General features: G+C 40.4%; 1 protein-coding gene across 4 annotated transcripts in view; it reads right to left on the bottom strand.

Annotated features, from left to right (window-relative positions):
• The window catches only part of srgap1a (SLIT-ROBO Rho GTPase activating protein 1a), a 42085-nt gene extending 27677 nt beyond the window's left edge, over positions 1-14408 (bottom strand). For 3 of the 4 annotated variants that reach the window (XM_085913367.1, XM_085913368.1, XM_085913366.1), the window contains exons 1-2: positions 13901-14408; positions 423-618 (exon numbers count right to left, since the gene is read on the bottom strand). In XM_085913367.1, coding sequence (XP_085769493.1) covers positions 423-618; positions 13901-13964 — 260 coding nt within the window. In that variant the 5' untranslated portion in view covers positions 13965-14408. The remainder of the gene's footprint in view (positions 1-422; positions 619-13900) is intronic. The other variant, XM_085913369.1, reaches the window with a different exon arrangement.
• Positions 14409-14701: the final 293 nt, after the last annotated feature.

A 14701-nucleotide genomic window follows, 5' to 3' on the forward strand; every position in this document is an offset into this window, starting at 1 on the left:
TGTGTAATAATATATATGATTATTATATTGAAAATTCATGAGCAACAATAAAGCTGAGCACTGTTTATGTTCTTTGTCTTTGTAAAGCAAAGCTAACACCGCGCTCGTGGACGTGTGCTGTACCTAAGTTTGTGGCAGATTCATTGTTTTTTAAACCAAAGGAATGACCTCAAAGCGACACACACACACACACACACACACACACACACACACACACACACACACACACACACACACACACACACACACACACACACACACACACATATACTAACACACATACACTAAGACACACACACACACACACACACACACACACACCACACAACACACAGACCGCGTGACACCATAAACTGAACAAAGACTCTAACACACACACGCACGCACGCACGCACGCACGCACAAAGACTTAGTGAACTCACTTGTACTGTTGGTGGTCCTTTGTGCTGCGAGTCTTGGCCATAAAGCGTTCAGCCAGTTTCTCAAGGTTTCTGGAGTATTCCATCTCAATCTCTGCCTTCTTCCGGAAGAAATCCTGAAGGTCCTGCAGCAGCTGGACCCTCATGTCTGTCTGCTGGTCCATGCATTTCTGCTGCTCAACTAACTGGGACCGGATCTCTGATAAAGACAAAAAAAAGTGGAAATGTGTGGTTTGTCTTCAGTGTTTTAAAATTTGATAGACCAAAACGTAAAAACACTGGCTTACATCACATACGGATTGGTTTGTCGAGCTTGGAACCTCAACTGACCAGCTACTACTCCACGTAGTTTTAACAATATAAATGACAATAAATGACAAATAGTTATTGTATACATAGTAGTAGGCAGACAAACTGATTTTAACATGCTGTATGCAAGACTGCAATAGCTATAGTTCTGAAGTCAATCCATCCATCAATTTCATCCTTTGTAGTCTAAAATGTGTCCAAAGGCCTAAAGTGTGTGATGGGGGATTTGCGTATGGACAGCATGGTCGGGGTAGGACATGAAAGCCTGGTACGAATCCTTTCAAACAAGACTGCTGAGAAGAGATAACAGTGATAAGAGCACCTAAACAAAGCGTGGACAAAAGCCTCTACAGTACATGACACCTATCAACATCAAATACGTATTATCCATCAAAAATAATTATCAACACAAAATTGATGATGTTTCATGATGTGACATTGTTGTCATGTTGACAGAAGACAATAGTGACTTGCAAGAATAAAAAGGGCCATAAAACGGTCAGCAACAAATCCAGCTGACTGATGGCGTTACAGTCTGTGTGCCCCCAAAGAACACACAGTGTCGAAACAGACAATGAAAGAGCACCGTTTGGTCTCTGTGGAGATCAGTTTAGACTATAGCCTCTTTGTTTCTATCCTGGGTGATATCCAAATATTCCACATCACATAATTCCCATTGCCATTGTCATCGGGGCAGATATGGTCAAAATAGCATCTAGGCCAGTTCTATTGTCAAAGAAACTGCCTTGTAAGCGAGATTGATGCTCTAGAGAAGCAGGGCTTTAGAAACTTTCAAAGTTCGCTGACTGTTGGAGTGACAGACACAGCATTTTTTTTTTTTTTTTTACCTTTTCTGGAACCTCATTAATGTGCTCATTGTTCCACTGCAGCAATTTCCAAAAGGTTACTTGCTTGCAAATTTTAGAATGCATTATGAAAAGACTAGAAAGTTTTTACAGGTTTTGTTCATTAGTCTCCCACAGAAACTATCTGGGACATGTTGCCACCACATCAAATATTGGCTTCCATTTGCAGTGTTTCTGTACAGTACAGCAGTACCTGAACTAGTAGATGGAAAAAGACAGAGGTTATGCAACACTAACATCTACTTTGTAAGCATTTCTCTAAATTATCAATTATTAAAGATGTGGTTGTCCTAAAGCCATTAAGACACGTGACTGATGTGCTCGTGGCTTCTAAAACCACAGGGAAAGTTCTCAATGAAAGCAGGCTACAGTGATCCTGAGACTCTGTGTCACATGAGGATGCTCACGGCTATCGATAAAAATTTAAAGATCACACGGAAAGTATGGTCCTAGTATGATCCACCAAGTTTCCATGATGCAGATTTTTGGTTTTCACTGCCATATTAGAATGAGAGCAAAAATAATGAAAGGAGTCAGAATGATGGTACATAATGCATTCAAGATTTTATCCGACAGAGACAGACAACTAAAAGGCCTGAATCATGCACTTACAGTTCAAACCCAGCATGATCTTAAAGTGAGAACAAATGGAAAGCTAGGAAATGATTAACATGTACATATAATGCCATTCTCACAAATAGAAAAATGAATAAAAGTGAAATTGCAACCCAAATTTAAAATCCAAGCTGCAAATTGGATCTATGATGGCTTATGAGCTGAAAACACATCACCACAGAGGAGAGGTCAACCACTAATGGCATAACTAAGGTCTATAAATTTTCATCCAAACTAAAGAGCAGTAAGCAGTTGAACACTGACACATGTAAGTACACTCAAACAAAGGAGCTGTTTGTTCAGCTGTCAATAAACAGAGTAAACTGAGAGGATCTGTTTGATCTGGACACTAGTTTCATGTTTTCCACCATCAGATTGTCTGCCTATATGTTGAAGAAAAAAAAAAGACTGAAGATAAAAAAAAAAAAAAAAGCCAACAGCTGTCCCACCTTTGTACTATAGGTTGGAGAAATTAAGTGCTGAGAGAGAGATAAAGGCAACTCAAGCTCAAATGTCAAGGCAGCGTGTTATTCTCAACAAAGCTGACCTCGGGCGAAAGACTTGACTGTACAAGCATTGGACTTGGAGTTTGAATGGTTGTTTTGGGTAACAAATAGCGCAAAAACCCTTCGGTGATTAGATAAATACTTTTAAACCGGGTATCACTCAAGAAACATCTTCATCAAAACCAACAAACTTTCAACTCAAGGAATACAAACTACCCCTTAGGGGAAACCAATTAAGTTGAGGATGATTTGTTTATGATATAATAGCACTAAGATGAAGAGGAAGAGCAAAATAAGACCTCACCAAGAGTACACCTGGACTTTGAACTTACTGGGGCCCAGGCAATATTGATGGCCCTTCATTTAAAAATGCTGCAATGTCCTGCCATGCCCGACACAGTATGCATCTGGAGACCTTTACGTCTATGGGAAATTTTCACCTGGTTTTATGTTTATCACGGGCTTCTGAAGGCCCCTAAAGCTCATCAGCATCACCATCGAAACGTATTATTGGCTCCCCCGCCCCACCAGCAACTTCCTCTCCTGGCCAGTCTTACTTAAGAATACATTCTCCTGAAAAAGCAAAATTGTACAAACTTGTTGTGTAAGTGGTTATCAATAATAGTTTGTTCAGACAATTAGGACATAAAGGCGATGATCTCGGAGTGAATAACACTTAGTAGAAATGAAGTGATTACCACTTTTTTCACAACTTCATTAGTTGGATCAGGAGTAAGATTGTATTTTAAAGAGTCTACAGGAAAGAGCAACAATAGAGCACAGGAGAGCTGATACTATGTGTTCAGGGCATAAACACAGATGGGAGACATCTGCCTTCCTTTCTTATTTGTGCTATACCAACTAAACAGCAAAGAAAAACAGCAATCCTTTGGTCATGTGTTTTCTGTCTCAACAGTGAGCACCGCTTGCTATACCCCTCCCATTACCTCGCCACAAAAAACAGTGCCTTACAGGATGTGTGGTTTCTGGGCCTTTGATGGGGTTAAACCAGCAGAGGAGCAAAAGGGCTCTGGGAGGAACAACCCTACTATTCAAGACCAGGCCTGTAATTTTAGAAGCAAGGCCACGTACTTAATGCAAGCATGCTTTAAGAAAGGAAGAGGAAGCTACCGAAAGGGAATGATTGGGTTATTATTGTCAGACTAACTTTAAATTATTTTATCGTAAATTAATTATTTCACAAATCGAAGGGATGCAATGTACATAAGTACAAGCCAAATCAAGAATATTTGTCAAACAAGTATGTTTATTCCAATCTGATACATGCTGTCTGTTACAAATTAATATGCGGAATAAAAAGTAGATTTTTGGAACTCACCATCACTCACAGAGCGCCGTCATTTGACATACATATTGGCACATCATATTATATCACATTCACTGCTACTGAAGCCTATTGACTTTGCATCTTTGATTATTAGACAGCAGAAACGCTACCCGTGAATGTGTAATCTATCTTGTGCAAGTGTAGAATTACAATCCTTTACACTAAGTACCCTCAGGAATAACATGAATAACATTACAGCCTCGGACACTGCCCCCTCATGCCAGCAGTCCATCACAATAAATGAAATGAAACAATACATCTTAAATATATAAAATATCTATAAAAATATCTTAAATATATAAATAAAACAGACTTGGGCTCTGTTCACAAAATGTGTGCATCCAACACAACACCTACAATAATAACTGTGATGGCTGAGTAAAATGAAATATCTCCTTTCACCTGAAAGGCAGCAATCACAGTGTTTTTTTCAAATGAAAGTGAGCCTGTTGAAAGTCTTCATCTAAGTTAAAAGGGAAAGAGTAAACACAAGGTGTGTTCACAGCATTGTTTTATTTATTATTACTGCTGTTGAGATTGATATTTTTTTTATATTATTTTAATTGTTCAAAAATACACTTTTTTTTTATATCTGTGGAGTATGGTGGCTGACAGAGAAAGTAAATTATCTTCCAAGATTTCACAGTTAGTGCATTAGTGACCAAATTAAGACAAGATCCTTATAATCTATACGGCTGTTTTGTTGTTCATGCTTTTTGTGATATTTTTGTTTGATGGTCGACGGTGAGAATGTCAAATCATGCGTGTATCTTTGATCAACAAAAGTTGGGAAACACTGACCTAAAAATTACTCTCATCAAACAAAGATCAAGTTGTTAAATAAGTCTCATATGCGATTTTAAAACTGGGGAGCCAATTTGCACCCGAGTATGACGCAACAACATCTGTAGAGGCAAAACTGCACCATGACGGCATAATAATGAGGCAGTCTTGGTCGTGAGAGGCTGCTGCAGTGCAGCTGAATTTGATGCTAGAAAGTGAGTCATGGATCCAAATGCATATTCCATTTCTCCCTCCCAATCTTCAAGAAATCCCTGCTCACAAAAAAATCTGCTAGGATGAATGCATGTGTATGTCATATCGATAACCATGCAAACAAGAAAGAAGGACCAATATTTTATCTAGCGTTCATGCAGTAAACTTTAATAGGCTTTTCCTCACCAGGCATTGATTTTGAAGACCAAACAGCAAGCTAACGTAAAGCAACCCACATTTTTGTCCTTGCTCATGTTTCAGACTGACTGACCCCCACCGCATGTGTACCGACCGGTAGACAGCTCAACCTGTCCCCTTCAAGGAACAGGCCAGCAGTGATTGATTTTTCACAAGCTAAGCTTTGGGGAATGTCCACAATGACGACTTCTTTTCTCAGGGGGAACCGGAGGCCACAAAAGGGGCTGAATGATCAGCTCCGTCACAAACTACTAAAGAGAAAGAGAAGATGAGAGAACAAGGAGTCGTCTCAAAGGCTGAACTTCCACATAATTATAGTATGTCACTATGGAGGAAGTGACAGAGTTAAGCACTGTTTTCCCCTCCTACCTACCCTCAGGGTGCCTTTAACGGGCAATCATTTCCAATTTTCTGAATACCGGAGCCAACTTGAGAGATGACGCTCAGACAAAGAGATGCCATGCCTTCTACTCAAAAAATGTTTGTCAAAGCATTGAAGTCCTTTGTAATTCTTAAAACATGAGCATCTCTACAAGACTGGACAGGTGAAAGCAATGCCAGTTATTCTCATAGACCATAGCAGCACACAAATCCAGTCAATGCTTTAGGATTACCGCATGAAGGACTGAGGCACAGCTAGAGAATGTCATCGACTTGAGGGGCAGCTGTTCAGACCAATGGATAAAGAGAGGAGAGAAAGAAAAGACGAAAAAGAACAGGCAGATCAGCTTTCAATGCTCTTTGTCTCGCTACACTGCGGTGAGCAAGACTAGGTCTTTGGCCTTTTCTGTCTTCAACAGAGCTAAGAGAATCTTTCGTGACTGTGTGTGAGACCAACGCAGTTGTGCATGTGGTGCAAACTCGGCCAGGTTGCTGTGCATCATACACTTGGATACTCCGCTAACACATGAGCCCCCAGGGAGATGGCGGAGTCTTCGACGTGGCCTGATTAAAGAGAGAACTAGATGAGGTATGTCCACACTCCACAGTGGACGTGAGCAAGCTGCCAAGTCCTCTGAGCAAATGTACGTACACTGATGGTGATGACTAAGAAGATATACTGTATTAGTTAGTGCCTTACATGGAGAAGGTACTTGGGTTCGGGGTTTTATTTTATGTATAATTTTATACATATCTAGCCCTTTTAATGTTATTCCTTCTCCTCATCTATTGCAAAAATGCTACTGGAAATGAGTTGAGGCCCAAAGACAGAAAAAGATTGCTACTCATGGAAACAGCTGACCAGCATTGTACAAGAGGGATGAAAATGGAAACTCTTCAGAAATGCAAAATACACATTTTACACAAGCCTGTGATTAATGCCGACTTGAGAGAGTAATACATCGCAATGAAAATAAAATCTCTGCCACCAATATGTATTAACATTTTGGTAGCTTGTCGCAGGGAAAAAAAAGTTGGAATTTACAGACTTAGACAGGGAAGAGAAACCTCAGAACTCAAATTCTCATCAAGCATTTATGACTGGTGGAAACTGGAGCAGTGGTATATGCTTGACAGATCCAATTCCAAAAACTTTACTATTTTCTCTTTATTTCTCTTTGCTAGCATCCCATAACCATGTATCCATAACTGGAAACTTAAAAAAAACAAAGGTAGTATGTGAAGCATAAATAAAGGACAACAGGACACCGGGCCTTATGTATGCCACTTTCATCCTCTCTCTCCTGGAGCCTTGATTTTGTCTTGGAAATTCAGAGAAAGCTGAGCAAAGATTTTTAGGTAAAGGGGTAACCCCTGGATTAAAGCAGTAATAAATCGATATTAAAGATACCCAGTGGATGACACAATCACTTTTATTGTTTCTCTTTATCACACAAAAGCCTGCTGTCAGCCAGCCAGCCAGCATGGGATTCTTCCCCACAGGGTGGTCCTTGCTTATTGATTATGAAGGCAGCCGCCACAAAGCTGACCTCACTCAGGTCACGAGATCATGGTGGAAGAAAGGGAAAATAGGGGAGGGGCGATTAGAAGTCACAAGATTAGTAAATTAAACACTCACGCAAGTTTAGGGATGGATGGGAGTAAGATGATGACGTAGTGAAGGAGCAATTGCCTGGGAAATAATTATCTCTTTCTCTAAATTGCGCTCAAGCCAACCCGATGTAATGGAAATGTTGGAAAGTAATATTCCTGGATCAGATAAGCGCCCACAGTTGTGAATTTAGTTAATAATGTGAACATTAAAGACTTTATTTTGTGTTACTATGTGAATGACGTCAATCACTCAGTAAGCCTACGAGAACAGTATCTTTGAGTATAAATGACTTCGATCAAACACAAAAGTGGAGAAAAAAGGTAATTGTTATATTATTTATTCTTTTCTCGAAGCCTAGAACAAGGATGTGGTGGCTCCTTTCGGCTTTTCCCCGAAGGGGTCGCCACATGAAACACCCGTTTTTGTCCAGATGATTCGCATGAGAAGCGTTTGGCACAGTCTTTACACCGGATGCCCTTTCTGATGCAACCCTCTGCATTTACCGGGCTTGGGACTCAACTGTGTGTTTGGAGTCTCCACTACTGTCATTTGGTCAAATTTCATTTACGTGTGTACAAGACAAATAAAGATGATTCTAATATGCCCAGTGTGAGTGTGCAAATGTGTCAGACTACTTTCATCAAATTAAATTAGGGGGGGGGGAAAGTCATCCACATTCCAAACTGTTTCCCATGGTGTGATCCAGGAAATAGAAATTCAACACAAATATTGTGATAACTATTGCAAAAAACGTTGTCGTGTTAATGTGAACTTTGGAAAAGGAAGCAGCCAGAAATTGTGCTAGTGGCAGATTTCTGCTCATCTAACTAACATGGGACATCTTACATGAAGCAGATGAATCTGATGAACACAGATGAAGATTAAAATAAGTCAGCTCTTATGACTTCTGCCTTAGTCTCACAGTGACCTCATAGCGCCTCATCCCCTTCCCCCAATCTCATTGCTACTAATCCAGTCCTACTAGGTGGCAGGCAGCAGCATGGCCTGATGGTCAAAGTGTGTCTCTCTGCCTTCCTGTCTCTCCATCTGCTTGGAGTCCAGCAGCCATTCAAAGGAATTAAAGTTGTCCGTATCCAGAAAAAATCTCTCGAAATCCTGCTTAGTTAGACCCTCCCTGTTCTGTTAATTTCTCTCCTCATTTGAATTCTTCCGTTCACTTTCAAAGTCTGCTCCAATTCTATTATCACGGTTGTACTTTCTATTAGCTAATGGAGGGTTACACTCAATCACATCCTTCTCATTACCACACGAGTCGGGATCCCACTTTAAGGCTTGACACAAAGCAGTAGCGAGACTAGGAGGCGCCGTCCAGCAAAACATGACAAATATACAAATCTATTTTCAAAGGCCAGTGCCTGCCAGAATGGACAACATTTATTCAAGTATAAACGTCGCACCACAGTGGTTTTGACCGACGAATCATTTGTCAGTTTCCAAAAAAGACGACTCAAATAGTGCATTTCCGCTGTTGAAATTGAGTAGTTAAGCGTAAATAACAACGACAAGAACAGAATTTCTAATCCCTTTATAACATACCGTAAATTAATTATAGCATAACATGCAAGAGTATTGTGTTAAAAAAGCAAGCTGCATGATGGAGAGTGTGCTTTCGTGGTGCTGTTGCACAACCTCTGTGTCAACTTTCGAAGCACCCATGTTTTACTCTTTTTGGGAGAGTTGCAACTACATATGTCCGGGGGACAGCGGGGAAAGTGATGTTTTGGTTGTGTTGGGCAGAGTTGATTAAAGCTGCAAAAAGGATGTGTGGCCACAGAGGTAGCCATCAATAGCATCATTTAACCACCAGTGCACACAGAAATGCCACACCCAATTTCATACCACAAACTGGGGATACACACACACACACACACACACACACACACACACACACACACACACACACACACACACACACACACACACACACACACACACAGAATTTAAGACACTGGAAAGGTGAAAACAGATGGTTATGTGTGCGAGAGGCATGCGGGTTCTTCTGAAGAAGTGCTCCAAGACGTGTCAAGATTCCATTACTCCACCTCACTCTAAGCACCATCAAAACCTCTTGGAGGTTGTTAGGATAGTAAACCACTTTTGTCTTATGTGTGTAGCATTCTGTGGCCCTGTTATTTAAACAGAAAGTAACGTGCGCTTGATATTTGGTGTGACATGACAGAAGCTTCATTTATTTGAGGGCCAAGCACTGGAGAAATAAAATAGGACCACACACAAGTACAAGCGTACTGGATTTTAACTTCAACTTTGGAATAAATTGTTTACCTGAAGATAACTTTCCATATTTAATCAACTATGGATGACTGCGCACAAATAAAACATTATTTGTGAACAACCAACAGTTTTTGTTTGGCAAAGTGGCAATAAAGCTTTTCTGCTGGGTTACAAGAAAATAAACTGTAAATCAGTGCTTTTTCTAATTGTGACTTTGTTTTTCACACCTCTTTGGAAGTGAGTTTGCAGATCCATTGGCTCCAATTTTGACAGTAACGAAAGCAGGTCAAAGAGGGCAGCCTTCATGATGGTGTGGGGGGTGTACCCCTGTCAGAAGCTCAATGCGTGCCGCCATGAAGTCATGACCTCAAGACAATGAGCATTTGACATCAAATCCTGCATTTGGAAACATGCCAATAGCTGCGTTGTCCTGTTAAACGTATCGATAGCAACAGGCCTGCACTTTTAATGTCACTGCACTATTCAGATGACTCAAAATCAACCGATTAACAATTGAAAGTAATATGAATATGAATAATGCTGCTGGCTTTAAGGTAACACAATATTGCATCCGGTTCAAACAAAAATAACAGCTTCTGAATACTATATTGGAAGTGCACTCAGAAATGAGCAAAGAAAATGAACCCGGTCCATTAAAAGACACTGAAAAATACATAATAAATACTTTGACAACAGATTATTTTTTGTTGATAGTTGAACTGTTACACTTTGCTTTTAAATCTCTAACTCTGCAACTAAAGTCTCTTAAATGTTGTACTTTTAATTACAGCACGCTACGTAAATGACGTGTATGAGATACGTGTTATTCGTGAGATTTTACAGAACATGTAGGATTTCCCAATACAGAGTTCTGAACGGATACCTTGGCGAGGTATTAAGGACAAAATATATATATATATATATATATATATATAGTGCATCCAATTTTTATACGGCTAATGGAGTTGTGGCTTAAACCAATAATAATCATTGTGAAGTTAAAACTATGTGCAAGAGAGAGTTGTTTTCTCGGTTACTTGTTTTCAACATCTTGAGCAAGCAACACACTGAGTCCGCTGGTTATCCAGCTCCACTGCAGAAGGCATGCGACGTAATGTCACTGCAAGACATAAAACTTTGTGCTGCGACAAAATCCAGGGTCTTATGAAAACAGAATACTTCATGTCAATCCTTGTAACTGTCTGAGTCACTAGCGCTAGATCCAAATACATGAACTGAGACAACCCCTGAAAACGAAATAAAACTGTGCGCATGAAATAGATAGGATGCATTTAACCCGTCGCAGCATGAGAGTTATTGAGTCTTGCTCCAACGAACTAACCTTATGACCTTTAGGGCAGAGATTCCTGAACAAAATGTGCCTGTGCGTCAATTTGTATTATGTCACAGATTGAAATGCCGAAAGCTATTGTTTCATAAGCAGGTACACAATTTCAACATGTTCAATGTTTTGGCTCTTGATCTAAAACCGAACAAAAAGCTAAGGAAACATGAATTTAGACACAGATCTCACTTGGTTATGGTTGCACTAAATGAAACAATGTTCGGTTAATCAGTGACTAGGTTTATCTGCCAATTGCTGATCAAGTTTAAACGTTAGCTGCTTGTGTACAGCCAACATCAGCAATTCCAAAAACTTTATGAAATAAGCAAGACGCAGGAAAAAAAAAGCTTATACTTGAAAAGTGGAAAGTTCTGTGAGTTCGAGAACATACATTGTCCAAACATCGGCCTCGATTGGAATGCTATATCGGCGTAAAATGTAATACAGTGGAGCCTCGGTTTTCAAACACAATCTGTTCCAGAAGGCTGTTCGAGAAGTGAATCGTTTGAATTATGAATCATGTTTTCCCATTACAAATAGTGGAAAAAAATTAATCCGTTCCAAGAAAAAAAGCCCACCTTTTTTCATTTTTTTCATTTGCGCATTTCTGTCCGATCGCGCAACTGCAGCGCACCGCCGAACGCGCAACCGTAGCGCGTCACCGACCGCTCAACTGCACCGCGCTGGTCGCATTATTGTGACAGAGCGGCCGCTGAAATTGAGAAAATATTTTAAAAGTCCTGATGTACTTTCCAAAATTTAAGTGGACCTCAGTGCGCAGGAAGTTTAATTTTGTCCGATCGCGCAACTGTAGCGCACCGTCGAACGCGCAACCTTAGCGCGTCACCGAACGCGCAACTTAGCGCGTCACCGAACGCGCAACCGTAGCGCGTCACCGAACGCGCAAAGGTAGCGCGTCACCGAACGCGCAACCGTAGCCCTTCATTGTTTTCCAAGTACATAATGTTTCAAATGTTGGCTTGTGATCAAAGCTTGATGAATGTGTCCATCTTTAAACATAAAAAGCTGAGCTCAATAACACAACTCATTGTAGTCTAATTGCAAAGTAAAAGGTTTACTACTATAGCCTACCTACTAGCCTTGAAATTATTACTCAAGGGTGCCAAGCCTTGGTTGGTATCACAATTGAATTGCAACATCACTCAAACAAAACCATTTACTCACCCACTCCCCTCAGGGGATTCATAGAAAGAGTTTATGTTCGCTCTAACAAAAGCTTTTCTGAGCAGCGCATTTATGTCACTTGACATATGGGAAGTTTCTCATCATCATTTCTCGAGCTGTGTCTCTTATGACTATGTATCATGCCCTGTTACAGGCCTTAGTCATCAGGAGGAGAAGGAAAGTCTCAACATTTTTTTGCAAATGGGATTCTTTTGGCCAGCACATGCAAACTCTTCAAGCAGCACGGCTGGCTGATTTAAGATGCCAACAACCTCCCCCCTCGGTTGCTCCATAGAGGGAAGTGAATAGCACTGTGGAACTTTTGTAGTCCAATGCCCCCTGAAGTCATTAGTGGTGAAATCAATCAAAATATTGATCATATCGACATTAAGTTAGTATAAATATCAGATTAATACTAGCGCGAAAGGATCAATATCGAAGCTTCAGTTTTGCTCTTGTTTTTTTATGCACAGAGTGGCTCACCTTGAACAACTTGAACTCCTTAAGCAGATATAAAATGCATAAAAATCGAAGGGATACATTTTATTAAATTTTTGCATCATAGTTTCTGAACTTTGGTAATTTGTGGGTAAAAGGCAGAATTTCTTAACCAATAATATTTGTTCCAATTATTACTTTTAACAGTTCAATAATAAAAATGGAATGGAATTGGTATTGGATCCATACCAAAATAATATCACACACAACTAGAAGTCATACAATTGTTAAATAGGGCAGAATTCACATGGTGTTATGCAAGACATCATCATACAGATTAAGATCTCAGTTCAACAATCATCAAAGAAATAATTCAGAATATTTGTTTGCTTTTTCCTCTGGCTTTTTCCCCCTGCAACACCAAAAGACATACTGAAAATATCACACGAGACCAAAGTGAGTATCATAGGATTAGTATCAGATCATGTGAGATGGCATTAATTACAGAGAGCTGACCTGCCTCAACAAGTAGTGTCAAGCAAATGAGTACATAAAGATTGTTAAAAATCACTGGATTGACATTTCTATGATGCGATGGCATCAATGCCTGTACATTTAATAAAGATTGTATAGCGGTTTTAGTTTTACCCTCGAACAGATTATGTCTCTGTCCACCATTTCCTGTGGTTAAAATTGTTTTGAAGTACAGTTCTAACAAATGGTAGTCTATCCAGTGACCCACACGGGATTGTATTCCACTGTAAGGGGTGGCATGAAACAGGCTGGGATAAACAGAGCTGGTTGGCTGAAAGCCAAATCCCCATGGCTACCCTGGAGCAACCCAATCCGTCTTTCCTGTGACAGTCTATTTGTATTTGACAATAAGTCATACCTACTAACAGCATCCTTGCACACACGATTCCTAAAACATGCTGTGGTATGCATCTGGGATGTGTGCAGCATGCAGGAATAAACAAAGAAGCACCAACTTCAAGTGCCCCTAAGCATTACAACGGATCTTCATACAGGTGTTCCGTCTCAGCATGTGCTTTTTCTCGGTGTACAATGATAATACGACCTAAACCGACTTTTTAGGCTGAATATAGTACGAGACTGTATAAACAAGAGTACTAGGATTAAAACTTGAAAATAGTATGAAGGGGGGGGGGGGGGGGGGTGCAATTAGATCTCTCCAAAACTTTTGTTCATGTAGCTTTCTCTATTTCTAAATGCTTACGTAAAAGTCACACCGGCTAGTCGTGGTCATATCTCTGACTAAAGCACTGCTGGAGGTCATGCATTCCAAACTTTTTAAATCACGAGCTCACGCCTCACTGATGACTTTCAGCTTGGCTGAAAAAAATTCCAGCCCTCCCAATAAAAGCGCGTTATAAACCGAAATATTCCAAAAATTCAATCCGATTACCTTTCACTTGACTTTCGTAGTCCGCGATGATTTCTTTATCCTTTTTAAACCTCGGCGAAGACATCTTACGTCCGCTTGCTGGTGAACCAATGTGTGTATGTTTTTTAAACTGCTTGTCAACAGGCGGGGGGGGGTTACAAAAGGGGACTCATCCCAAACTGGACGAAGAAGGGGCGCACAACAGAATGATTAAGTTCCCAGGAGAAAACGCTCACTTCATTGATAATCTTCCTTCTGGCGATGCGCAATCCGATTCCAACCAATAGATCCGCACAACGCCAAGGGCAGCCTCTTGCTACTGCAGGGAACTCAGAAAAAAATAAAAATATCTAATAGAATCACGTAAGTTTTCAGTAGCGGTGCATCATTCGTAGCACCGCGTAGAAAAGCAGTGCCCAAAAGCCGCATAAGGAGGCTATAAAGTCGGATTGAATTGGAGCGTGTGTCCGGTTTAAGTGGTTCAGAGTAAAGACACACGCAAATACCTCCCCCCTCTTCTCGCTCTCCCTGGAAGGTTTCTCCCCCTCTAACTCCCGGCAGGGCAGGCGCAAGGCAGACAAGTAGGCAGGCCGATCGCAACACACAAGGCAGTGAGAGCCAGGCAAGGGGGGGTTATAACATTAACACACGTTCACATGCAAAATTCAAGACAATGTATTGGTTACATTTACTGTCATGCTTGCATATGCGAGAAATATACCACTTAAGAAATTCTATAAGACCATGCATTGGCAAAACTTTAAATATTGCAAGTAAAAAATATTACAGCTGCACACACAATGAAAGCATTCAACCCTAATA

This window comes from Syngnathus leptorhynchus, chromosome 6, assembly GCF_054491065.1.
Source record: "Syngnathus leptorhynchus isolate UIUO chromosome 6, UIUO_Slep, whole genome shotgun sequence".
Classification (NCBI taxonomy): domain Eukaryota; kingdom Metazoa; phylum Chordata; class Actinopteri; order Syngnathiformes; family Syngnathidae; genus Syngnathus; species Syngnathus leptorhynchus.